We start from the raw sequence: 26,450 nt of genomic DNA, 5'->3' as shown, positions 1-26,450 counted from the left end.
ATAAAACTCCAAACCTGGCTGCTGCTGGGTAGTGACAGTTCCAGCCTCTGAAGGGCAGTGGGCACATGGGATGAGTGAATTTGCATAAAGCTCCTTCCCAGCAGGTGGGGCCCAAGGGGTGCTCAATCCCTGTTAGCTTCTCTGTAATCATCCATAAAGAACGCCCAGAACAAAAGGAAGCTCTGGTTACTGTTATCTGTGACAGAAGGGAGCCTCCCGCTCAGTCTCTAAGGCCCCTTCCTCGGTGAATTTTCCAAAGTTCTTAAAATAAAATGCTAATAGAGAAAAGCCACACTCCTCTCAGGGCCCCCCATTTGCATTTTAACATGTTCTGGGAGCTCAGCGACAAAGCCACATTCTTAATCAGGAAGCATCAGGTCACTCAGTGGGCCCAGGAGAGATGCTAGAGGGAGAGAGGAAGGAGGGAGGGAGGAGGGAGGAGGGCAGGACTCCAGCTCCTCTCAAATCCCCAGGCTGCCTAATCTCCAGGCAGAGGTGGCTGAGCAGGAGGGGAAAACTCTCCAGAGATAAAGCCGACTTTGGGATTAACAACAAATGCCAGCCCTGCCCCAGACGAGGTGCTCATTTGTGCTAAATCCAGAATTGTATTTCTTAATTACCTGCCGGCCTCTGGCCATTAAGAGCCCATTTCCTGAGGGGAAGGGCTAGGCTAGGGTTCCAGGGCATGGGAATCCAAGGAAGGAAGAGGCAGGGAGGGGATCCAGCACCCAGATGCATTAAAAAATCTCAGGGTGTGAGGGAAGCGTCTGCAGGAAGCCCTCAATAGGCCTTGATTGGGCCCTGCAGGTCTTGGGCCTGGAGACGGAGCAAACCACTGGGCCTTCTGGCGGGTGAAAGGGGGAGGTGCTGTAACTGAGGTTCCACTGACCTCCTCTGCAACCCGGCTCTGCCCTTTTCCTGGTGGCTGCCCAGAGCAACCACCTGGGAAGTTTAAAAACAGTGATGTGGGCCCTGAGTGGTTTGGCTCAGAAAATAGAGCATCAGACTGTGGACTGAAGGGTCCCGGTTCCATTCGGTGAGCATCACGTGCCCAGAATTCGGACTTGATCCCCACCCAGCAGGGGGCGTGCAGGAGGCGGCCTATCCATGAGTCTCTCATCGGTGATGTTTCTCTCCCTCCCTCTCCCCTTGCTCTCTGAAGTCAATAAGAATATTTAAAACACACACACACACACACACACACACACACACGCACAGTGATGTGGGACCACACCCCAGGGGCCTGGTGTCACTGCTTACCATCAGGACTTTTAAGAGCACCCAGGAGAGTCTCATTAGCCAGGATTGGGAACCCCCAAGCTAGGGTGACTGGGAACTGGTGGCTTTCCTCTGTGAGCCTCAGTTTCTTCAGGTGTAAAATTGAAGTTATACTATTTTTGTAAGAATAAAATACCTAGTGTGGGCAGTGGGGCTGCCAAGTGCGGGAGAGATGACCAACAGGAGCCAGCAGACCGGGGCCTAAGGGGCGCTGGGGGGATGTGAGGACTGTTGCTGCTTCCTGCTGAGACAGCCACCGCTTCTGCAGAACCCCTGAACCAGGCTCTGGGCCGCGCCCACCACTTTCACTAAACCTCACACACTCCCTCGGGGTGGAAACTAGAACCATGGTCATTCTCCAGGTGAGAAAACCAAGGGAGGCCCAAAACAAGCGGAGGCCAGGTGGCTCCAGGCCCGAGTGCCCACCTCGCCCCTCTGGTATCAGCTAACACTTCTCAGCCTTCAGAAGCCCTAAGCCACACAGGCCTATTTCAGGATGCCCCAAGGCCCTGAGGCCAGGGCACCGTCTCCTACGCCTGCTCTCAGCAATCCCCAGGCCACCACCTCCCCTAGCCTAGCAGCGGTGGAGCCATGAGCAGGTGCTGCTCTTCCACAGTCATCACGGCTCAAGATCGCCCTCTGCTGGTTCATTTAAAAATGATGCTCAGCCGAAACCGGTTTGGCTCAGTGGTAGAGCGTCGGTCTGTGGACTGAAAGGTCCCGGGTTCGATTCCGGTCAAGGGCATGTACCTTGGTTGCGGGCACATCCCCGGTGGGGGGTGTGCAAGAGGCAGCTGGTTGATGTTTCTCTCTCATCGCCGTTTCAAGCTCTCTCTCTCCCTTCCTCTCTGTAAAAAATCAATAAAATATATATTTTTAAAAAAATTATGCTCAGGCTAGCGCTCTGGAGCCAGCTCTAAGACCCTCCCTGCCTGAGACCTTGTTCCTAGGATGGGGTCCGCTCTTTCCCAAGACACTATTTCACACACCGTAGGCCTGCCAGACCCAGAATGCAGTGTGAGGGCAAGTAGGGTGCCATCATTACGTGCGTTATTCATAGCAAGAGATTCCAATCTTGGCACCTATTCAGGGATTCAGCCAATACTGAGCACCTCCTGGGTGCCACCCCCACCTGAGTTGGGTCAGGGACCTGTCCCACCCTTTCAGTTGAACAGCTGGAGTTTCCTTATTGGGTTGGAATGGCCACAGGCTCCGGAAAGAACAACTCGGTTCTCCTGCTCCCTTGCCTGCAGCTCAGGCATAAAGCCCAGCCCAGAGCTGGGCCCCAGAGAAGGGCTCAGTCAGTAGGCATTTACTGTGCACCTACTATTTGCTAAGCATTGTGCCAGGTGTCGGGGACACAGCAGAGAACAAAATCATCTCAGCTGATGTGTTCCTTCTCCTGCCCCAGATGCCTTCCTGTGCCTCCAGGCCCAGGGGACCCCAAAGAGGGCAGGGTCAGCTGGAAAAAATAGGGAGGGTTCCCAGTGACCCAGACAGCTGTTGAGACAGGACCATGCCACTGAGTAAGGATGGCATCCCAGGAGGCCAGGGGCTGTGTAAAGACCTCATGGGAATTCATTACTGTTCCTCCCCACAAGGCTGACAGTGTGAGAAGCCCATCTCCCAGCTGAGCACACTGAGGCACAGAGAAGTCAGGGACCTTGCCCGGGGTCATGTGGGGTTGGATGCTGAGCCTGGCCTCCCTGGAGCCAGCAGGCAAATAGACATCTCCCAGAGCTGGGTCAGTGATAGGAGGAGCAAGATGATGGGAGGGAGCATCAGGATGGGGAGAGACATGGGGATGAGAAAAGGCTCCCAGAGGGGGCCAGTCCCAGAGCGGCAGGAAAGACAGAGGAGAGAGCACTCAGGTCAGCCACAGCATGCGCCAAGGCCCTGGGGCAGGGACCCAGCATGCGGGGCCAGCACTAATTCCTCAGAGATGACCAGGCATCTGGATTTAGTGTAGATCTTTCAAAAAAACAAACCGACAAATGCCTCTGAGGGTTTCAGATGCACTTAATCTTTTTTTTTTTTTAATTCCAATTAAAGGGAAAGCCTTGCATGATTATGGATGAGACCAGGGCAGTGTGGCAATTTTACCTTCTGGAGGCAGCCGGCCCAATGGAGATGGCAGGGGATGTTTTAAATCTCTTTTTAATTAAGGAAAAAGCTCCAGCTTGCGTCAGGGATGAACTGCTGGAGAGAGGACCTGGGAGGAGGAGCCAGAGAGAGGCTCCAGCACAGCAAGGCGGGGGGATGTGCTCACCTCTCTGACTGTCCCCTGTCCCACACCCACCTGCCTGCCCCCAGCAGGAACTCTGCAGCCCCTCCCTCCTGCCAGCCCTTCCCAGTTCCAGCAGCTGGTCCCTCCTCCTCCTCCGAGCGCCAGCTCCTTGGGGCTGCTCCAGGGTCTCAGCCCCGGTTTGGTGGTCTGGGCAAGCAGCCCCTCCTCCTGCCCTCAGTCTGCTCATCTCTAAAATGGACACAAGATCATGGTGAGAGGTGCTGGCCTGTGGTAAATGCTTGACATGGGTAACCCAGGGCTCCTCAGGGTGGATGTTTGGACCAGGTCAGTCTTGGTGGTGGGCTGTCCTGTGCACTGTAGGGAGTTCAGAAGCACCCTGGCCTCTGGGTGCTGTAGCATTTTTCTTTATATATATATATATATTTTTTTTAATTGATTTTTTACAGGGAGGAAGGGAGAGGGATAGAGAGTTAGAAACATCAATGAGAGAGTAACATTGATCAGCTGCCTCCTGTATATCCTCCAGTGAGGATAGGCCATCAACCAAGGTACATGCCCTTAACTGGAATCAAACAGACGCTCTATCCACTGAGCCAAATGGGCCAGGGCTGTAACTCTTTTCAATGGTGACAACAAAAAATGTGTCTCCTGCGGTGGGGACACATTTTTTTTTTTTTTAAGTGTACTAAAAAGTACATCCTATGCGACATTTGGGACATACTTACACTAGAAGATTATTCCTTGATTATCTGAAATTCAAATATACCTTGGCATCCTGTTTCATGTATTTTTGCTCCTATATCTGGCAACTCGACCAGCTGGGGGAGTAACAAGTCCGAGCAGCCACAGCAGATGTCCAAGAGCCGCTGTTCCCGCTGTCCCGGCCCTGCGTGGCCCCCCCACATGCCTGCATGGCTGGGACTACGGGAGGCCCGAGCCTGAAGGACTGGCAGGCACCCCAGTCTGCCCTCCGCCAGCTGAGTGAGCTGAGAGAGTTTCTTACCCCCTCGGAGCCTGCTTCCTGGGCTGCAAAGGGGCTACGTTCGAGACAGCAGCACACGGTTGGCCCCTTGCTGGACTAAAGGTTCGAACTTCCACCCTGGATCATACAGCTGTAACCTGCGAGGCTCTCAGAAGGACTTGTGGCGCCCTCGCCGGTTTGGCTCAATGAATAAAGCGTCGGCCTGCGAACCCAAGGGTCCCAGGTTCGATTCCAGTCAAGGGCATGTACCTTGGTTGCGGGCACATCCCCAGTGGAGAGTGTGCAGAAGGCAGCTGACCGATGCTTCTCTCTCATCGATGTTTCTAACTCTCCATTCCTCTCCCTTCCTCTCTGTAAAAAATTAATAAATTTTAAAACAAGAAAAAGAAGGACTCATGGTATTAAGTGGGAAGTGTCTGGGGCAGCCGGGCGAACAGCAGGGCTTAGTGGGGCCAGGCCACTCGGATGTGGATACCGCTCATCGGAAACGGGGGCAATTAGATAAGGAGAGCCCAGGGCCAGGTCCTCAGGGCCAGACAGGTGTCTCACGCCTCTCTCCCTCATCCAGCCCTGCCCCAGCTTCTGCTCTCTCTGGGTGCCGCCCCTCCACCATGACCAGCAGATGAGCAGGTAAAAGGCCTGTCTCCCTCGATCCAGGACAACTCTGAAGGCCACACCAGCTCCAGAGCACCCGTGGGACAGTGGAGGCCGAGCTGCTCGGAAGCCCACTCATCCTCGGCCAGCCTGGCTTCCCTCCGTCCATGGCAGGCTTTGATGCCACACGCCCTCCCAGGCCTTGGGTCTGTCCAAGGACAGTTATCCGTCTGTGTGCTAGACACCCACCAAGTTAGTCACCTCTCAAGGTGGGTACCAGGCTCGCTCACTATCGCTTGGGTCGCTCACTATTGCTGGCCCACAGTCATACATAAAGTGTTAAAGGCCTTTCGAAAGGGCAGGAAGAGCACGGGTACATCTTAGCAATGACAATGGCCTAGTGGTGATTTCTGTGCCCATCACGTCCCAGGTGCCGCTCCCAGCTCCTGACTTGCCCCCTTCCATGTCAACAACAGCCCTGCCACAGTGCCCATTTTACAGTTAAAAACAAAACGCTCTGGCTGAAACCAGTTTGGCTCAGTGGATAGAGCGTTGGCCTGCGGACTGAAAGGTCCCAGGTTCGATTCTGGTCAGGGGCATGTACCTTGGTTGCGGGCACATCCCCAGTAGGGGGTGTGCAAGAGGCAGCTGATTGATGATTCTCTCTCATCGATGTTTCTAGCTCTCTGTCCCTCTCTCGTCCTCTCTGTAGAAAATCAATAAAATATATTAAAAAAACACACACACACACAAAAAAAACGCTCCGGCTCAGGGAGCCGAAGAGCCGCGGCCAAGTCACATGAGACGTGGACTTGCCGGGCCAGAGCCCCTGAGCTTTGCCCTGGCCTGTGACGGGCTCCGTGAGGCCCGCAGAGCACAAGGCGAAACGATGGGGAGGAGGGAGGTCAGCGGTGGACATGGGCACAGCCCTGCCCGGCGTCTGTACCCCACCCTGGCCTCTGACGGTTCCTTGGAAACCATGCCCACGGGAGGGAGAAGGGCAATTCCTGGGGACCCGGCTGCTCGGCCCCCTGGCCAGCTGCACTGCGGCAGGTGATTGGTGGCTGGCACCGCCCTCCCCCTCCCCGAAGGCTTGCTCTTCATCCTTTATTCATTCCAAACACTTCCAGAGCACCTGGACCTTTCTTTATTCATTCCAAACACTTCCAGGCTCTGAGGAACCTGCCCGGCAAGAAGAGGTGGGGTGGGGGTGGGGGTGGGGCACAAGTCTGGGTGCCCAGTCACATTCCCGATGCCTTCCGGGCCCCAGCTCGGTCACACTGGGCAGGGAGTTTTGCCACCGGCTGCCTCAGTTTCCTCATCCGTCTACTGGGGGCGATGAGCTACTCTCCTCCATGTGTCAGACAGGAGTGAACCTGGCTGGTGAGCACGGGACTCCCTCCAGGGCTGCGTGACGGCACGGCTGCCCCAGCCAGGTCCTGGGTCTCCAAGAGGCTGTCCATTTCGCAAGCACCGATGGTGTCCCCACCGGACGCCGACGGGGCCAGCACAGGCTTTGGGGATGCGCAGGGTGGCTGTGGAACTGGGGGGGTCAGGGGGAGCTGTGGCCTGAGCACTCACTGCTGTGTGCTAGGACTGAATTCTCCTTCCTGCTGTGACATGTGACTTCCACCATGGAGCCCTCCCTCCCTCTTCAGGGAAGACAGCAGGTGCCAGAGGTCCAGGGTAAGAAGACAGGGGACTGAGTCCCTGCTGTGAGCCCCGGGGTGGGGGTGGGGGCTGCTCTCTCCAGGACAGGGCAGGGAAGGGCAAAATTAGGCACCACCTGCTTCAGCATTTAAAACAGGTTTGGCCAAAACCGGTTTGGCTCAGTGGATAGAGCGTCAGGCTGCAGACTGAAAGGTCCCAGGTTCGATTCCAGTCAAGGACACATCCCCAGTGGGGGGTGTGCAGGACGCAGCTGGTCAATGTATCTCCCTCATCAATGTTTCTAACTCTCTATCCCTCTCCCTTCCTCTCTGTGAAAAATCAATAAAATATATTTAAAAAAAATAAAGAAATAAATAAAAACAAAACAGGTTTGGATTTCCACTCCTTCTCTGAGAAGGCTGGCTGGGGGCAGAAGTTTGTTCAGAAGGTTCCAGAAAAAGCCCTGGATTGGAGCCTGCATACCTGGGTTTTCAGCCAAGCTAATGTGCCCCTTAGTACTCTGGGCAGTCAGTCTCCACCTTGGGCTGCATCAAGCTTCATAAACACACCAACCAAACCCCACCAGGGAGCGTGGGCCAGGCCTGCGCCTGTTTGAAAGCCTGCCACATGACCGTGATGTGCAGCAGAAGTCGAGACCCCTGGTCTGGGGATTACAGTGCTTCCTGTTACTTAAAAAAATAAAAATAAAAAAAATTCTTGATACCACACCTCAGGTCCCACAGCCCCGCCTGCCCAGGGACCCCAGCTCCTCCTGCTCAGCCCCTGTTCCTGCCACACTTGCCTCTGCAATGCTCATCAGTTCACCAAGCCTGTTCCTGTCTCAGGGCCTACGCATCTGCTATTCCCTCTGCTGGAAAGCAGTTCCCTCTGCCTGGCACACGGTTCTCTGCATCGTGTAGCTGGCTCCACAACAGTGAGGACCTTGCCCATTGCATGCCCCTCCATTGCACAACTTTAATTCCCTTCACAGCTCTCGTCACAAAATCTACCCATCTTGCGTGCTCACACACTCATTTCTGTCTCCCCCCACGGAGCTCTGTGACGTTCACTGCCGTGTCCCTGGGCCTGGTACAGGGCCTGGCATGCACCAGGTGCTCAACAACAGTCTGCCAAACAAATGAGAAGTCACACGGGGATACAGTTCTGGTCTGGGCTCTGTCCCCAGGGGAAGGGAGCGCCTGCTGCGTGTCAGGCTCTATTCCAGCCGGTGTAGGGCGGGCAGAACAGACCCCCAGCCAGTGGCGCTGCCGATGGCGAGGTTAGGGACCTCCCCCATGGTCCCCATGGACAGGAGGCCACAGCCCATTTCACAGATGGGAACACTGAAGTCTAGTATATTAAGACGTTGACCTTAGCCATTTTCTATCTTGTGGCTTCCCTTCATACCTATCAAGCTCCCACTCATTCTGAAAACTACTCAAAATGTCTGAGCCAAATGACTGTCTTCTATCCCCTCTCGTTTCTTGGAGCTCCCCATTCCTGTTCATGTAAAATTCCAAAGTTCACCGCCTACCCCAGCGGGCTGCTGCTGCTCCCGGCCTTTGCCAGTGCATTTCCTGCTTCCTGGAAGGTTGTCTGCTTCCTGGAAGGTTGTCTGCTTCCTGGCTCTCCCTCGGCTACGCCATCTCTCCCAGGCGGGCCAGGCTGGTCTCCGTCCTAGCATGCAGCAGTCAGTACTCAGCTGACACTTCCCCCCACCCCCACCCACAACTCCCCTGGTTCCTCGGGATCAGAAACCACGGCTGCCCTGCCCACCCCTGAAGTCCTCACTCGGCCCTGGGCTGCACACAGTAGGTATTGCAATCAATGTTTGTGCTATGAACAACCCGACCAACTCTGATCACAGCAGTGGGACCGCTGGAACCAAGCGCTTGCACTAGAATGGGGCAAATGGTGTGACTCATTTTCGCTGTGATCTGGGGACTAGCCTTAGACCTCCAACACCAACCAGAAAAATAGGCATCGTAATTGCCCACAACTGTTCCCCCCACACACATAGGTTACAGGCTGAGTGGAGAGGCTGTGAGCCCCAGGAAGGGAGCTGGGAGGAACGCCTGCGCCCAGGAGGCCGGGGTGTGGGAGCTGTACGTGTCCTTCTTGGTCCTCACCATCATCACCATCACCACACACTCAGCAGGAGAGACTGTAGAAATCTACCACCATCGGCCCAATCCCCACTGTGGGGCATTCGACCGAACACCTGAGCAGCTGTCCGCAAAGTGGTTGTCACCGAGAATCAGAAAGTCACAGGGACAGAGAACTGTCACAGCCCAGAGGAGCCGAAGGAGACTTGATAAGGAAATGTAAGGTGGGACCCTGAGACAGGACAGGGTACCGGATGAAAACTAGGCCATCTGAATAAAGTATGGACTTAACACAATGTGCCTGGATCAATCCAGTGACGGCAATGAGTGTTCCAAACTAACGTCTGATAGGATGTCAGCTACAGCATGAGGCGGCTGGGGGCATACGGGAGCTCTGTGCTACCTTCACAATTTTTCTATAAATCTAAAACTCTTGTTTAAAAAAACCCCAAAAAACAAACAAACAAAAAAACACCTCTATTTCATCTCCTGGCCTTTTCTCACCCGGCCCCAAGCTGCCCAGAAGGCCGGTTGGCTGGGACTGTCTCAGGAGCCACATGCTGATGCCGGAGTTCGCTGGGGCTGAAGCTGGCACCTGCCAGGGAGCCCGAGAGACCACACCACACCCCCGCACACCCCAAAGCCCCTCCCTCCAGTCTAGCTTTTCCTGTGGAGGTCTCCACACACCTGGAGGAGCCGTCTCCAGAGAGCGAAGGTGCAATGGTCTGATGGACAGCAAACCCTGTCCATTGGATATGGGTTTTAGTGCTCCTCTCAGATATTTCTTGAAACCTGGCCCTGGAGATGTTCCCATTCATCATTCCATTTTACAGACGGGGAAACTGAGGCTCGGGCATGTGTAGTGAGTTGCACAAGGTTACAATTAGTCAGGGGCAGAAGGGGACTGGAACTCAGGTATCTCTGACCCCTGAGCCACATTACCAGCGGTTCTCAAACCTTAGTAGGCGCCAGAATCCCCCTACGTTTTGTTAACAGCCCCAGCGCTTCGGACTCAGTAGGACAGGGTGGGTCCCGAGAATTCGCACGTCTAATTCCCCGGTGGTGCTCAGGGTGCAAGTCTGAGGATGCCCCCGAGAACCACTCGCTGTGTCCTGGGCAGTGCCACCTGCTGCTGACGGCAGAGAATGTGCTTAGGAACCAAGGAATCCACCACCCTCCCTGCCGTCTGCTCAACCAAGTCCCTCCAGACAGGCCGTGTGACCCTGAGCCAGTGAGCACTCCCCTAGGCCTCAGCCTCCCCGTCTGTAAAATCACCTATGTCGCCCAGCATTACTGAGGCTGACATGAGAAAGCTGGGGGCACATGCTTTGGGAGCACTGCCAGGCTCACAGGGATGCCCACCCAGCAGGCGCCAGCCTGGGCACAAAGGAGATGCTCTTGGACCGTGGAACGGTCCAATACATCCCGGTTGCTATGGCCAGGCCCTTGCAGTGGGCCGAGTCGAGTTCCCCCCTGCACTGCCTCTCTGTGCCTCAGCTTCATCTGGGAACTGAGAATCCTTTCAGTGCCCACTCTCGCTGGCTGGTGTGGCTCCATGGTTGGGTGTTGACCCATGCACCAAGAGGTCCAGGTTCGATTCCTGGTCAGGGCACATGCCTGGGTTGAGGGCTCAGTCCGCAGAAGAGGGTGTGCAGGAGGCAGCCGATGGATGTTTCTCTCTCTCTAAAATGAATAAGACATTTTAAAATATGTAAAAAGAAAAATTTTTAGAGGGCCCACTCTCCTTTGGAACCAGAAACCGAAGTATTTAGGCTTCCTGGTATTCCCGTCTCCAATGTCCCTGCCCAGGACCTCCCACCTTGCCTGCCTCTCCGCTGCCAGGCAGGGAAGCACATTCCGTCCCGCACGCAGGAGGCTCCGCGGCAGCGAAGGGACTTGCAGTGGGCCGAGTCGAGTTCCCCCCAAATGCAAAATTCAAGTCCATCCAGAACCTCAGAATGTGACCTTATTTGGAAATAAGGTCTTTACAGATGTGATTAGTTAAGGATCTTGTGATGAGATCATCTTGGATTTAATACCGGTTCTAAGTCTAAAGACTGACGTCTTCCTTTGAGAAAGGACATAGGAACACAGGGGGAAGCTCACGTGGAGACAAAGGCAGAGATTGGGGTGATGTGGCCACAAGCCAAGGGATGCCGGGAGCCCCCAGGAGCTGGGAGAGGCAGGAAGGAAGTGCCTTCGGAGGAAGCATGGCCCTGGTGTTAGGGCTTCTAGCTCCAGAACGGAGAGCGAATTAATTTCTGTGGTTTTAAGCTTCTCCCATCCCAGTTTGCGGTCATGTTATGGAAGGCACCGGACACTAAGACACCATCCAATGGGTCAAAGTGAAGACTGAAGAGCTTGTGTGAATGAAGTTTCTTCAGTGGCTACTTTACAAGTCAAATGAAAGCATTTCCCTCTGGGCGTGCAGGAAGCAGCCGATCAATGTTTCTCTCTAATCACTGATGTTTCTCTCTCTCTCCCTTCCTCTCTGAAATCAATGATATATATTAGAGGCCCGATGCACAAAAATTCATGCAAGAGTAGGCCTTCCTTCCCCCGGCTGCTGGCACTGGCTTCCCTCTGGCATCCGGGACCCAGGCTTCCCTCGCATCCCTGGCTTTGTCTGGAGGGTCATGCAGAAGGACATCTGGACTACTTAGTACATTACGCTTTTATTATTATAGATATATACCTATATATGAAACAGACAAAAAGCCTTTTCCTCTGAAAAAGCTGTTATGTGTGGTGGCTGACACCAGGCCTCTGGGATCAAGCTGCCTGTGTTCAAACCCCATATAGGAACCAGCTGTGTGGCCCCAGGCAAACTGCATTGCCTCTCTGTGCCTCAGCTTCATCTGGGAACTGAGAATCCCGATAATACCCCCTTTTAGGATGGGAGAAGGGGCAGGTGAGCCATTCACATAGAATGCAGAGAACAGGGCCCTGCCCAGGCTAAGCCCCCCAGTACGAATTCACCATTTACCCTAATTAGCTGACTTGGATTCCGATTGCTGAAACTTATCTCAAAGAAATAATTTAAAAAGACAAAAAGCAAAGATGTTCAAAGTGGCAGCATCTACAAAAGCAACAAGTAGGAAACAACCCAAAGACCAAGTCGTGTTTTGTTTTAGTTTTTTTTTACTCTGCACCTGAGGACATTTTTTCCATTGATTATTTTTAGAGAGAGTGGGATGGGAGGGAGGGGGAGAAACATCGATTCGAGAGGGACACATCGATTGGTTGCCTCCCGCATATGCCCTGACCAACCTGTAACCCAGGTACATGCCCTTGACCAGGAATTGAACTCGAAACCCTTGGGTGCATGGGCCGACGCTCCAACCACTGAGCGACACCGGCCAAGGCCTCAAGACCAACTCCTGACAGAACCTTAATGACGCAGGCATTAAAGAAACTGTGGAAATGATGCCGCCTTGGGCACAACAGCACTAGCACCGAAACATCAAATAAAAAAGAGACAAAAGATGGTGCACAGAACTGCACGTGCCAGTGCCGACAACCAGGTAAAGCCATACCTGCTGGCAGCCGGGTGAGAGAAGGCCATGGCCAACAGTGAGGGTCACAGCACACTGAGGTGTCCTCGCATGGGACATGTTCCTCATGGGGAAACTGAGAACAAGACCCTGCAGAGAATGTTGGGCATCAGGGCTAGGGGGCCGGGTTGTCTCGGTTTCGCACAGAGGGGTTCTATGCCCTGCCCTCCCCTCCCCCAGGCACACCCAAGCCTGTGTTGGCCGAGGCTGAGGGGAGGGCTGGTGGGCCGGCCCCAGAGAGCTGGCCATGAAAGATGGATGAGCAAACCTGCCTGGTACTGCTCCTGCAGTCCCAGCACTTAGCTCCGCAGGGCCCGGCCGGAAGGAGCCCTTTAGAGCCTCGCAGCCCAGGAGCACTCAGCAGCACGCTGTCAGGCTTTCAGTGCCGGGTGGGTGGGGGTGGGGGCCGTTTCCCAGGGACTCTCAGCATCTGCAGCTCCCGGGTCTCTCCCCAGGATGAGTCCCCAGCCCGCCCTGGGCTGGAAGGGAAGTGACCCCAGAAGTCCTGTTAGGGGCTTGTTTTTGTCAAGGATGTCCTGACACAGCAGCCAAAAGTGGAAGCAGCTGAAACCGGTTTGGCTCAGTGGATAGAGCGTCGGGCTGCGGACTGAAGGGTCCCAGGTTCGATTCCGGTCAAGGGCATGTACCTTGGTTACGGGCACATCCCCAGTAGGGGGTGTGCAAGAGGCAGCTGATGGATGATTCTCTCTCATCAATGTTTCTAACTATCTATCCCTCTCTCTTCCTCTCTGTAAAAAAATCAATAAAAAATATTAAAAATAAAAAAGTGGAAGCAGCCTGGGGTCCATCGGGGGATGAATGGATGAACCATACACACGGAATAGTACTCAGCTTTATAAAGAAAACTCAGACACACGCGACCACATGGCTGGACCCTGAGGACTTTATGCCGTGTCACAAAAAGACAAACACTGCACCATTCCCTAGGCGAAGTCCCTAGAGCAGTCAGATCCAGAGACAAAGCAGGATGGGAGCACCAGGGCTCAGGGGCGGAGGGTAGAGGGTTGGTTTTCCATGGGGAGAGACTCAGTTTGGGAAGATGGAAAAGTTCTGGAGGTAGATGCTGGTGATGGTTGCACAAGAACGTGAATGTGCTCAATGCCACTGACCTGTGCACTTAAGACAGTTCAAGCGGTGACTTACGTTATACACCGAGGGGCCAGATTATGATGATCTCTGAACGCATAATAATCTGGCCACTCAGTGTATATCCTATATAATAAGAGGCTAATATGCAAATTGTCCCCTGAACTAGGAGCTTGACCAGCAGGCAGGCTGGCCAACCACCCATGTCTCCTCCCGCTGGCCAGGCTGGCTGGACCCCACCCATGCACAAATTCATGCACTGGGCCTCTAATACACACACACACACACACACACACTGAGTGGCCAGATTATTAGGCATTCAGAGATCATAATAATCTGGCCACTCAGTGTATTTTGCTACAAAAAACAAACGAACAAATAAAAAGTGTGTTCTGACCACCTACTCTGTGCCAGGCACCGGGGAGACCCGCAGTGAAGTCTAAGGAAGAAGGTTCTGGAGCTCTGAGGTTTGGTCTCTGGACCCAACCTTTGGACCTGCATCCCCCATGGATACTCACTCAGCAAGCACCGCCCCCAACTCCTGCCCAGGCTCAGCCTGGAGCCTCAGAGGGACCAGGCCCCGGAGGGACGAGGTTGTTTAGGACACTCCAGCACCCCACGCCCCTTTTGCAAGCAACATGCTGATTTTCTCCAGGGGAACCACTGCTCCCTACTTGCGACCCGTCTGGGAGGCATTGTCCATCAAGTTGCCCCGCCCCCCGCTGAGGGACAGGCAGGAGCCCTGAGCTGGACCAGCCAGAGGCTCTCCTGGAGCTCACTCATCCCAGCTGAGGGCCCTGAAGGAATGGAACCTGAAGGACCTGGCCCTTCATCCCGGCCAGACCTTCCAAGCCTCCTGACTTCCTGTGGCGGAGGGAAGGAGCCAGCCGGCCCCAGACATCCAGGAGGAGAGTCAGGGCTGCTGGCACGCTGCCTGTGGGAGGGGTCCCCAGGGAGACGCCCCCAGGGAGACACCCAGGGTCCAGGCTGGAGAGACGTGGGGAGCACTTGTTATTATGCAATAACGAATGGGCTTTGAGGGGAGGTCTCGGTGTGGGTCACATTGGCCTGGGTGCCCCTGGGTCATTCCGACTCTGTACAGAAAGGTCTGGAGCACAGGACAGAGGTCTGGGCTGCCTCTGCCAACACCTACAACCCTTCTCAGTGATTCTGTGTCCTTCTAGAACTTTCTCCTTGCTGGCTTCCCCCCCCGCCCCAGCCTCTGGCAGGCCGAACCTGTTATCTGGGTGATAACAGGCCAGCAGGGTGGAGAGCAAATACCCTGGGCATGCCTGGCACCCACTTCTAGAGCCTCTTGTCCCTTACTCCCCACCCTGGAATTCATGCCTCTGCGAAGGAAACTGAGGCCCAGAGGGCGCTGCCACATTCCTCACTCAACTGCCAACCAAAGGGAGGGCCTGGAGGAACCCTCAGAGTCAGAGCAAGCACTTAAAGGGCGCCTACTGTGTGCAGTGGGAGGGTCTCCTCCCTCCTCCCTCTCCACGGCTGCAACACTAGGGGCTCAGCTCTACCTTCCCACCCTGTCCTGCCCCACTCCTCCCCGCCCCCCACTGCCACCCCCTCTCGCCCCACACCAGAGCTGGTGAGGGAGAGCCTTACCTTTCAGACAGGACAGCTTCAGCCCCATGTCGGTGCCTCCTGCCTCCAGCGGCCTGCAGAGAAAGGAGAGGTTTGTTTGTATTGGCCACGTGGGCCCAGGCCCCCGCCCCCAGCCCCGATGGGTGCACAACAGGAAGTGGTGGGGAGGGAGCCAAGGCCTCCAGGTCACGGTGCCTGCTGACTACATCTGGGCTCAATTTGCTCAAAGCTGAGTCTGTGCCGGCGGAAAAAACTTTCAGGCGCCTCAGAGCTAAATATACCGGAGGCCGGCTGCGGTCTCGGTGAAGGTGACGGCGAGGGTGTGGTCGGGGCTGGCGAGGCGGAACCCGCATCACCTGGTCTTCGCTTTCAGGGGCCACAGATGCTGGCTGACTTCGTGGTGAGCGAGGACCTCCTGGTGGGAGGACCCTGCGCCAGGCTGCGGGGGTGGCCCGAGGCCCACCGGGATGGGCTTCCCCCTTCAAAAACGCAGAGTCTCTGGAAATGTAACAGATGAAGCTACACAGGGTGGGAGCCTCCAGTCCGTGAGCATTCACTGTCCCAGCCAGTGTTCCCACAATCCTCCTGCAATGTGATGCTTCCTTCGCGTTCTGAGTAATCAACGAACAGGGGCAGCGGCTGGCCGTGCTCCTGACATTCAATCCTCCGCAGCAACCCTGTGAGGTGCTGTTTCTGCCCCCATTTTACGGATGTGGAAGTCAAGGCTCAGAGAGTGGTGGTCACCTGCCCAAGGCCACCCAGCTTACGAAGAGTGGAGCTGGGGTTCTAACCCGGGATTGCCCTGATCCCCGTCCGAGGCCCACCCCGCAGCGGCCTCTGAGGCTCTGCAGGCTTCCTGGGAAGGCGAGGCTCTTGTTTCCACTTCGGAGGGCTCCCTGAGGCTTTGAGAGGTGAGGATGGGGGGAGCTCACCTCTTCATCCACAGGGAGCCCCAGCCTGGAATGCATGCCTGTGTGCCAGGCTGATGAGTGGCGAGGGTGAAGGGTGGCCATGAGAAGTGCCCCTCAGATCTCTGACACCCCCGGACTGCTCCTCCTGCCAGAAGCTGGGATCTGAGGCAGGTGCCCCCAATGGGCAACTTCTTCCCCAACCACTCTTGGATGATCTTCACGTCCTCCCACCCTCCCTCATTCCCTGCTGTCGGTCCTCCCAGCCTCCCAGCCCCATCCCCATTTCCTACACATTCTCTATCCTGGCACCCGATGTCAAAGAGGAGCCCACACAGGTGGATGCAAGGCCAAATGAGGCACCACACCGGAATCTAGGTTGTTCAGACTAGCAGGGGAGACAGACAGAGACACAAACTGGACCTGACAGAGGCATGGTGAGCCCAGGGGAAGCAGCGTGAGGAGGGGGTTCCCGCCCAGCCTGGGAGTCCTGAGGAATGTGTCCCTAAAAGTGGGCAGGAGTGGGACAAGCGGGAACAGCCTCTCAGGCCTCAGGAACAGAATGTGCAAAGGTCCAGAGGATAAGAAGGGCGTGGTCCATGGGAGGAGCCAGGGGTGGGAGGACGGGGAGGAATGAGGTGAGCTGCACCTTGAGGGCTCTGGGGGCCTGCTACAGGGTTCAGAGGTTGTTTTGAGGGCACCGAGCAGCGAGTCTGCCTTCTAGGAGTGTGTGTAGGCCAGGGGCCAGCGAGGAAGCGCCAGGTCCTCCAGAACACTGCTGCCTGGGTGGTGCTGCTGGGCCAGCAGCCTCAGCTCCGCTGGGAGCCTGTTAGCAAAGCAGCAGCGCAGGCCCACCCAGCCAGCCTGAGCCAGGATCAGCACTTTACCAGGGCCCCCTCGGACCTGTGTGTTTGTTAAGGACCGGGAAGCTCTGCTCTGGCTCAGAAACGTGGAGCCTGAACTCCAAAGCCGGCAGGGCGGTGGGAGGAGAAGCAGCTGGAAGTCCGGGTGACACACAGGCTTGGGAGATGGTGGGACCCAGGGGGGCTGGTGTGGAGGAGGGGCAGGATAGAGGCTTCCATTTCAGCCAGGAGGAATTTGTGGGGCGGGTACAGGAACAAGCACCAGGAGATGGAGTCAGGGAGACTGAGAAAGAGGGGGGAGAGGGAGGGAGGAAGATACTGAGAGGGCAGGAAAGAGAGACAGACAGACAGAAAAGGATGGGGAAAGCCTCCGGACAGCCGTGTAGGAAAGGAAGAGTTCCCCGCTTAGAAGCGGTAGCTCTCCAGAGCCTGGCTCAGCCATGTGACCACAGGCAGACCTCACTTTTCTCATCTTTAAAATGGGGCTGGTGCACTTGCAGCCTCAAGTAGCCGGAGAATTAAACGTCAGGGGAGATGGCAGTCAAAGGGCTTCCCCCTGTGCTGGGCACAGAGAAGTCCAGGAAGAGTTGGCAGCTATTGTTTAGGGGAGATGGAGGGAAGGAGGTAGCAGTCTCCGGCGGGGTCTCAGGGTCTCAGAGTGTGCCCGGACCAGCAGTGGGCACTGCGGGGAGCCTGCGCGAAATGCAGGCTCTCAGCCCCCCGCCCCTCCCAGAGGCTCAGGAGATGCTCTACGCGACCCAGGGGATGCACATTACCGCTGAAAGGCTAAGCGCGCATCTTCCCGGCACAGCGGGGTCACCTGGGTGCTTTTAAAAACTGCGGGGCCTGGGTCCCATCCCAGGGATCCAGAGTAATTGGCCTGAGGTGCGGCCAGGCACTGTAAAAGCTCTCAAAGGGCCCTAGCTGGTGTTGCTCAGCGGATAGAGCATCAGCCGGTGGACTGGAGGGTCCCAGGTTCGATTCCCATCAAAGGCACGTGCCCAGGTTGTGGGCTCGATCCCCAGTAGGGGGCGTGAAAGCCAATCAATGATTCTCCCTCATCACTGATGTTTCTCTCCCTCTCCCTCTCCCTTCTTCTCTGAAATAAATAAAAATATTTTTATTTATTTTTATTTTTTTAATTTTTAATTTTTTTATTAAATTATTATCTGAGTATATATACCATTGCCCCCCCCCATACATGTCCTACCTCCCCAGAGTTTTGTGTCCATTGGTTGTAAAAATATTTTTTTTAAACAAAAAAAGAGCTGTTGAAGGGATTCTAACGTGGAAGAAAAGATGCTAAGGAAGCTCTCCTCAGTGCCAGAGGATGGGCGGGAGCTGGAGGAACAGAGAGCCCTGGCCAGGCCTGCAAGGACAACGGGCACCTTTCTGGAGCATTCCCTGTGTGCCCAGCCCTGACAGAGGTTCATGGTCAATCAGTCCTCACCACAGCCCCGGGAGGTTGGGACCATTTCTGTCACCTCTTTTCAGACGGGGAAACTGAGGCACAGAGCGGTTAGACAATGCATACAAGGCCATCCGGGTAGCAAGTGGTGGGGCCAGGGCTCAAGCCCAGCACTTTGGACTCTAGAGCCCATGCTTCCACAGGCAGGGCTTTGGGGTGGGTGGTGGTAGCACACACCTGACCTCTCTCCCCCAGCCCTCCCCAGGCTGGGTCTCCCCCTCAGCGGTCCTGCAGCCAAGGTCAGATCATCCACAAATAAACCCAGGAACCCTGGGGGCCACCGTAAGAAAGACCTTAACACACACAGCACCTGCACAGCCCACTCTGATTTTATGGTCTACTCTCTCTCTTTTTTTAAGTGTGGGTCACCGCCCACTCAAGAGATTTTCTATCACATGCCATCCGGGGGATTGAACGACGATTTACGACGAAGTCCTCACAGATGAATCAATGTCAGGCCTCAGCTGTAAAACACTCCAGAGGAAAGAGGGCACATGGCACAGGCAGGCGTACAATGAGGGCAGGGGGTGCTGTCTGCTGCTGGCACTGAGAAATGGGGGTTCAGCACGCGCTTGTGTGTCTGAAAATAACAAAACAGTCAGAGGGGAGACCACTGTCAACCACGCACAGAACAGGCCCCACGTTTTTGATTTCTGACTTGGAGCACCGTGCTGGGTTCCGTAAGGGGGTCCTTGCTTTTAGGAAACCCTCAAGTGTTTGGGGTCAGGAGCCTCATTTCTGCAACTTCACTTTCAAACAGTTCAGCCAGAAAAGCATAACACGCACGAGTGGGTCCAGAGAGAGCCGATGAAGCACACGTGGCTCATGCTTCTGTCGGTGCTGGGTGGACAGCAGCACTCTGTGCTCTTGCATCTTTTTGGGAAACTTCAATGTATTGCAAGAGAAGAAGTCGGTTCAGGAAAGAGAAGCAGACAGAGGCAGAGCAAGTCAGCAGCTCACATCTCTGGGCCGGCACCACCCCCTTCAGTAGCAGCAGCCGAGGCGCGGCTTGGTGCCCGAGACCCCGCTTTCCTGGAACCTCTCTGGCCCCCGGAAGGCTCCGTGTGACGCCATCCTCAGCAGCAACACCTTCCAGAATTGTCTAGAACTGACAGGTTTCGACTCCAAAACTTGTGACTTAAAAAACAAAAAACAAAAACCAACTATCTCAAAACCCTCAGGGAAGGAAGAAAACACAACCAAACAAAAGGATGAGGACTGGGGAGTGGCCCCAGCCCGGGTCCAGGGAACGGCAGGGCAAGAGTAGGCAAACATCGCATCAAGGGTCATGTCTATGTGCAGCAATTCTGTTTCAGGTTTTTAAAAAATATATTTTTTTCATTGATTTGAGAGAGGAAGGGAGAGGAGAGGAGAGATGGAAACATCAATGATGAGAATCACTGATCGGCTGCCTCCTGCACGCCCCCTCACCCTTCCGTCCACAGGCCGATGCTCTATCCACTGAGCCAAACCGGCTAGGGCTCTATTTCAGGTTTTTAAATTCCCAGATGCAGAGTTGATGCAAGCCCACTTTTCTCATCCCAACGCAGCACGCTGCTGTGACTCTCGTCACTGTGCTTCTGCTCCCCACAAGGACAGAACAAGGCCGTGGGGTGGGGAGTGGCGGGGGAATGAGAACCAGGTATCTGGAGGGGCTGTGTGACCTTAGGCACGTCACCTGTCCCTCGGCGTCTGAGGTGCTGACGTTCTGCGCCCCAGGCTCAGGGTGCTCCTCTGTGGAGCAGGCATCCTGCCCCCAGCCTCTGGGACAGCCGTTCCTGTGGTCACTGTCGTCACTGTCACTATCACTGTCCTCATATCACAGAAGTATGAGTCCTCCTGTGAGGCAGTGCACTAGGACTGCCAGAGGCACAGGGCAATACGGCCCGAGTCTGAGCCTCCGTGTGGGTGTGGCCTGCTCTATCAGAAGTGCTCCCAAGGGGGATTTACTTGGAGTGTGGACGGCCCGCCCACTCCACTCCCGCTGTGACCAGGGCTGCCAGGCAGAGGGCGAGCCCCCAGCAGAGGCTGCAGAGGCGTTTACTGGAGAGGACCCCCCCCGCCCTGTAAACGGGCTGCCATGTTTGGAAAGGAGGGGCTGAAGCCTGATTCTACACCTGCCCGAATGGGAGCCAGACAGATGCCTAATTGTGGGTGTGGGGCTGCTCTTACCTAAATTCCACTCTCATCTTGACAGCGACAGCTGATAGGTACCTCGATAATGCTTTCAAGAGGCCAAGCCCTTGCCCTGGCAGGTTTGGCTCGGCCTGCAGACTGAAGGGTCCCAGGTTCGATTCCAGCCAAGGACACATGCCTGGGTTTTGGGCTCCACCCCTCCCACCCCCCAGTAGGGGTCCAGCAGGAGGCAGTCAATCAATGTTTCTCTCTCATCGTTGATGTTTTTATCTCTCTATCTCTCGCCCTTCCTCTCTGAGATCAATACTATATATATATATACACACACACACACACACACACATATATATATATATATATATATATATATATATCCGATCTAATAAAGAGGGAATATGCTAATTGACCCTCATGCCATTGCAAAGATGGAGGTGCCCACAGCCACAAGATGGTGGTGCCTAGTCTCTTCAGTCCTGCCCGGGGGGGGGGGGGGGGGGCTGCCTCTGGAGTCCTCCAGTCCTCTCAGCCCCCCAGCCGCTCAGGACCAGCCTGAGGCACAGGCAAGCCTTGGATGGTGGTTGCCCAGCCACCCTGTTCCTCCCGAGGCTCAGGTAACCAAGGCTGGTTGAGGCTTGCGCTGCTGGCAGTGGCAGCAGCAGAGGTGTGATGGGGCATCGCCTTCCCCTGATTACCAGGTTGCCTCCTGACCCTGAGGGCACCTGAACTGTGAGAGGGGGCAGGCTAGACTGAGGGCTGCCCCCTCCCCCCCGCTCCAGTGCATGAATTTTCATGCACCAGGACTCTATTTTTATGGCCAACCCCTGTGGTGGGTTCATGATGGAAATGATCCCACTTGACCCTCCTAAGGGAGCAACATCATTGCGGTCCCCATCATACGGGTGAGGGGAGCTACGGGGAGTCTGGTGCTAATAAGCCACAGCTCTGGGAGGCCACCCGCCCAAGCGCAGGCAGATCTGGCCACAGGGCGATATCATCCTACAGGCAACACCTTTCATCAATTGAACTGGTTACAAAGATACACAGCTCCGTACTTAGAAAATAAAGGTTTAACAGGAGGGGGCCCTCAGCGCGGCAAGATGGTAGGCGCTCAGTCAGGTCCAGAGAACTGCTGAGGCATAAACGTTCTTCCTCTTTCACACATTTGCAGGAGTGTGAAAAACTCCCTTTCATATCCAGTCAGGCTCTGTTTATGTTCCCTTCAAAACATCAGGTTGTTAATTATTTGCACAACAGCCTGAAGTAGAACAGGTCCTTTCCTGCACCCAGCGTAAAAATCTCCCTACAGACAAATGGCCGTGACAGGATCCTCTCTGGTGACAGACAGATAAAAAGTCACTTCCTCCCGCCGGGTCCGCCCCTCCTCTGAGCGTGCAGAGATAGATGGATATCTGCTTCTTTGCACACCACACAGCCCTCTCGAAAACCGTGAACATCTCCAGGGGAGAGGACACAGTTGGCCAAGTTGTCTGTTACTGTTTTTACAGCAGCCTTGAAGATAGAAGCCATCAACTACCAGCCCACGGCAGTGAGGGGCTGCCAGCTCCCCCAGCTCCCCGCCAGCAGGTTTCCAATGCAAAGAGAAAAGTAAACTAATGTGCTCTCGGCAGAGTGAAGCGTGATTAAGGTGTAGCACTGCCTGCGGGAGTCACAGGAACCACTCACTGGCAGGAGCGACCCCGGTTTTGCAATTCTGGCACCGAGATCTGCTGATTCCCTTTGGGTGACTACTTTTGTGGATCATGAATGTTGGTCTCTAGAATGTGAGATAAATTTCCTTGGAATGAATCACAAATCTAGGCCTGGAAGTGGCTAGAGATGGGTTGCCGGATAAAATGCAGGATGCCCAATTACTTCATGGAACATACTCATACTGGAAATTAGTCATCATTTATCTGTAATTCAACTTTAACTGAGCCTCTTGGGTTTTTGTTTTGTTTTGTTTTTTGGGTGTTTTTTTTTTTTTTGGGGGGGGGTTGTTTTCTTGTTAATCCTCACCCAAGGATATTTTTTTATTTTATTGAGTTTGCCTCCTGCATCAACCCGTAGGTGCCCTTGACTGGAAGCAAACCCGAGACTCTCTGGTATGCAGAAGACACTCTAACCACTGAGCAACACCAGCCAGCGTGACCATCTTGCATTTTTTAAAAAATTTTTTAAATCTTCACTTGAGGATATGTTTTTTCTATTTTTAAAAAATTGATTTTAGAGAGAGGAAGGGAAAGAGAGAAGCATCAATCAGTTGCCTTCAGGATACACTCTGCCCGGAGATTGAACTTGAAACCTAGATAGGTGCCCCCCACTAGGGATTGAACCTGCAACCTGGATATGTGCCCTGTCCAGGAATTGAACCAGTGACCCTCCAGTGAATGGGATGACACTCCCACCAACTGAGCCACTCCAACCAGGGCGCACACCTTATATTTTTATTTGCTAAATCTGGCAACTGTATTCAGAGTCTGCCTTATTGCTAATACTTCGGTTTCTCAGATGAGGCCATGGAGGGCAGGAGAGAGAAAGTGAGTGAAAGGCTGGGCCGGGCTAGAAGCCTGACCTTTCTTGGTCTCTGCACAGCCACCTCCCAGATGAAATCAGAATACCCCTTTGGAGGTCATGACTCACCAGGGTGCCTCACCTTACCTCCTCAACAAAGACCTCGCTGGAGGACCAAGGGCAGGGGTGAAGAATCACAGCTGAGGAATGTGAGTGTTTGCCTCGATGGGTGGACCCACCAGACAGGATGGAACCAGGTTCCACTCCCGGCTGGGAGGCTCTGAGCAAGCTCTCCGAGCATTCACGGCAAACACGAGGAAGGAGGCACTAACGGGCCGGGCCCGGCGCCCAAGGAGGCACATGGCACTTCTTGGTGCCCTTCCTTCTTTAGAAAAGGCATTCTCTTTTTTGCCACAGGATTAGAATTCCTGTAATTCCAGCCAAAGGGACTGCGCTGGGAACAGATGCTACAAGCGTTAACATGCCTTCCATCCTGGTACACAGAGAGCAAACATGAGCATCTTCCTGGCTTCAGCCCATGGACGGACCTGCAGGAGGCGGTGAGCTCCTCTTGGGGAGGCTGGGCGGCTGCATGCCCACAGGGACTCACCAACAGGAAGTGAGAAAGGATGGGGGTAAGGGTAGGGGCAGGGTGCCCCCTGAAACACTCAGTTACTTCAGGCAGGGTCGTGGGCCAGCTGGGGTCCCGCCTGGGCCTCCCACCGATTGGCCAAGTAACTTGGAGCAAAGTGCTTGCCCACTGCTCCTGTAAGCCTCCACATGGCCAAGCTCAATGCTGGTGATTTGTGCACCTTTCCGCGTTCTATGCCAATAGAAATGTTCATTTAAAAATCAGGAGTACGTTATTAGAAGCCAGGTTAATGATTAATTAACCACCGGGCTCATTTAAAAGCATGTAATTGTTTTTATAGCAGCCTTGAAGACAGAAGTCACACAGCCCACGGGCCCTGAGTGCTTGCCAGCTCACTCCCCGTGGGGGTTTTCAGTGCAAAGATTAAAGTAAACTAATGTGTTCTTTGCACCAAATAAAAAGTAACTACGATGTGGCACTGCCTGTGGGAGACACAGAGCCGCCCACTGGCTCCAAGGGGAGATGGGGCTGCCAGGGGCAAGAGGCGGTTCCTGGGGAAATTCTGTCTCTTGATCTGGATGTACACGTCTGATGTGTACCTATTACTGCATGTATATTCTACTAACCTCGACCTTTTAATGGGGGTGTGGGGGGTATACTGGTGGTCTCAGAGGCCTGGCCTGGCCTCTGCTATTATTCAAGAGCAAATCAATGTGAGGTCTAGGGGTTCAAGGCCTGGGCTTGCCACTTACCCACCCGTGACCTTAGGCCATTTTACCCTTACCAGCCTCAGTGTCCTCCTCTGTAAAATGGGAATACAACTATTTGGTCAGAGGGTGAACAGAGAGCACGCAGGTGATGGCACCAGCACTCAGTGCAAGGCCCGGGACACGGCAGGTTCTCAATAACCAATAGATACCAGTGTTCTATTGTCCACGTAGGGGAGTCCCCATGTCAAGTCTCCAGTGTTGATCTACACGGGGGGCTCAAGGACCCCCACCAGCAAGAGAAGGGTTTCCAGGGAGCAGAGATTAGGCATCAGAGCTTTCAGCCTCCTTGGAGCTGGCAGAGGGATTACGTCTTTCCATAAATACACTGCCTCCCTCCCATCCAGAAGAAACAGTATCCAGGGGTAGGGACACGGAATCCAAGGTGGGTGTGGCCTGGACAGGTAAGGGGGTGTTTCCTTGAGTTAATCCAGCTGCACACAGGGTCCCCCAGGCACTCCTGGGAGCCGGGCTGGGAAGGTGTGCCTCCCTGTGAGATGGGGTGTTTCCCACCAAGGCTGCTATCTCCTAATTGCCTTGGGGTGGGGGTGGGAGGGAGGATGACGGGGGTACCAATCTGCGTTTGTTGAATAACCTACATCCAGGACAGAGTGAGTGATTCCACACCAAGGCTGCCATAAGAGTATGCCCCCTTTAGGAAAAAACCACCCTGCCTGCCCACCCCCAGCCCCCGCCCCAGAGCTGCCTTCCGACTCCTTTCTCAGTGACGCAGGGCTGCTCAGACTTCTCTCTCCATTCCACCAGGCCTAACAGCCAGGCAGGGGCAGCCTGAGAGAAGTCCCCACTCACTGCCCCAGCGCCAGCGAGCAGAGCGGTGGGTCCCCCCTTGTCAAGAGCGCCTCCCCCAGGTCCGCTGGGCTCCGTGGGCCCGAAGTCGCTGCTGGGGCGTTCGCACCGGTCGCCCTTTGCGGTTGCAACCCGCTTTGAAGCCCTGGAAGCGAGGGGGGCCCCTAAGTGAGGCGGCTCATAAATAATACAGTTTGAAATACTCGATAGAGGGGAAATGGTTCCTCTCGAGGCCTCCCGCCCCCACCCCGGCCGGGCTCCTCTCCAGCTTTGGGGAAGGACGGCGGCCTGGTCCCTTCCCCAGGAGCTCGTGACGGCGCGGAGGGTCAGGTGAGGAGCGGGGGCCGGAGGCTCCGCGCGCAGGGACACACCCCCGCCTCCGGCTGCTGTGAGTTGCAACACGGCCAGAGGGGGCCCAACTTTCCCCCAAACCGCTCCTCCGCGGGAAAGTCTGCTAGAAGTTAGGGGGACTCCGGGACCCACGAGGGGCGCCCCCACCCTTCCCGGGGCGCCCCACCCCACCCCCACCCCCAGCTTGCGGGGCGTGTACGCCGCCCCACGGGGTTGGGGCACCGGGAAGAGCAGTGGAGGGTGGAAGGGGGCGGGGGAGGGGGGCAGCGCGGGCCGGACCCGGGGCGCGCACGGCGGGGCGCTTACCGCTTGTCGGGGGGCTCACTGCGGAGCCGCACGCGGGGCGCGCGGGGCCCCTCCGGACTCGGGTGGTCGCGGCAGCGAGCCTGCAGGAGAGAGCCGCGGGGGTCATGGCCCGGGCCGGGGAGGGCGCCGGGGGGCCGTTCCGCCCCGGCCGGCCCCTCGGGGCGGCGCCGCCTGCAGCCCCGCCCTGCCCGCGGGCGCCGGATCGCACTGGCCCGGAGCTGGGGCGGCGCGGGGCGGAGCAGGACCCGCCCGCCTCCCCCGCTCCTGCCCCCGGGGGAGAGGAGAGCCTGGGACGCCCCGCCCGCGCCTCTGGCATCCCGGACTCCCTGGCCCGCCTCAGTTTCCCCTGGCCCTACCCGAAGGGAAGCCAGGGAGAGCTTGGGCGGCGGTGCTAGGGGGCTCCTCACAGCGCGCCCCTCCCCTGCTCTGGTCTGCTGGGCACCCCAGTCCGGGGTGGTGAAAAGGGTGCTACCTTCCACCCTACCGGTGGTCGTGCCTGAGGGGGCCCCACCGCCTGGCTGCGGAGAGGGAAGAGGAGAAGTGGGGGGCTCCCCATCTCCCCACACCCCTGCGCTGCGCCCTGGGGTCACATAAGCAGTGTGCTCCCCCTCCCACCTCTATCTT

The 26,450-nt window shown here is 55.6% G+C and overlaps 1 protein-coding gene across 1 annotated transcript in view; it reads right to left on the bottom strand.

Annotated features, from left to right (window-relative positions):
- The window catches only part of CUNH16orf74 (chromosome unknown C16orf74 homolog), a 33,724-nt gene extending 7,799 nt beyond the window's left edge, over nt 1-25,925 (bottom strand). Inside the window, exons 1-2 of the mRNA XM_045582630.1 lie at nt 25,827-25,925; nt 15,139-15,191 (exon numbers count right to left, since the gene is read on the bottom strand). Of these exons, the coding sequence (XP_045438586.1) occupies nt 15,139-15,166 (28 nt within the window). The 5' untranslated portion in view covers nt 15,167-15,191; nt 25,827-25,925. The remainder of the gene's footprint in view (nt 1-15,138; nt 15,192-25,826) is intronic.
- Nucleotides 25,926-26,450: the final 525 nt, after the last annotated feature.

The sequence above is a fragment of the Pipistrellus kuhlii genome, unplaced genomic scaffold, assembly GCF_014108245.1.
Source record: "Pipistrellus kuhlii isolate mPipKuh1 unplaced genomic scaffold, mPipKuh1.p scaffold_m20_p_17, whole genome shotgun sequence".
Classification (NCBI taxonomy): domain Eukaryota; kingdom Metazoa; phylum Chordata; class Mammalia; order Chiroptera; family Vespertilionidae; genus Pipistrellus; species Pipistrellus kuhlii.
Note: the sequence above shows the minus strand (reverse complement) of the source record. Positions and strands in the feature narration are given on the sequence as shown.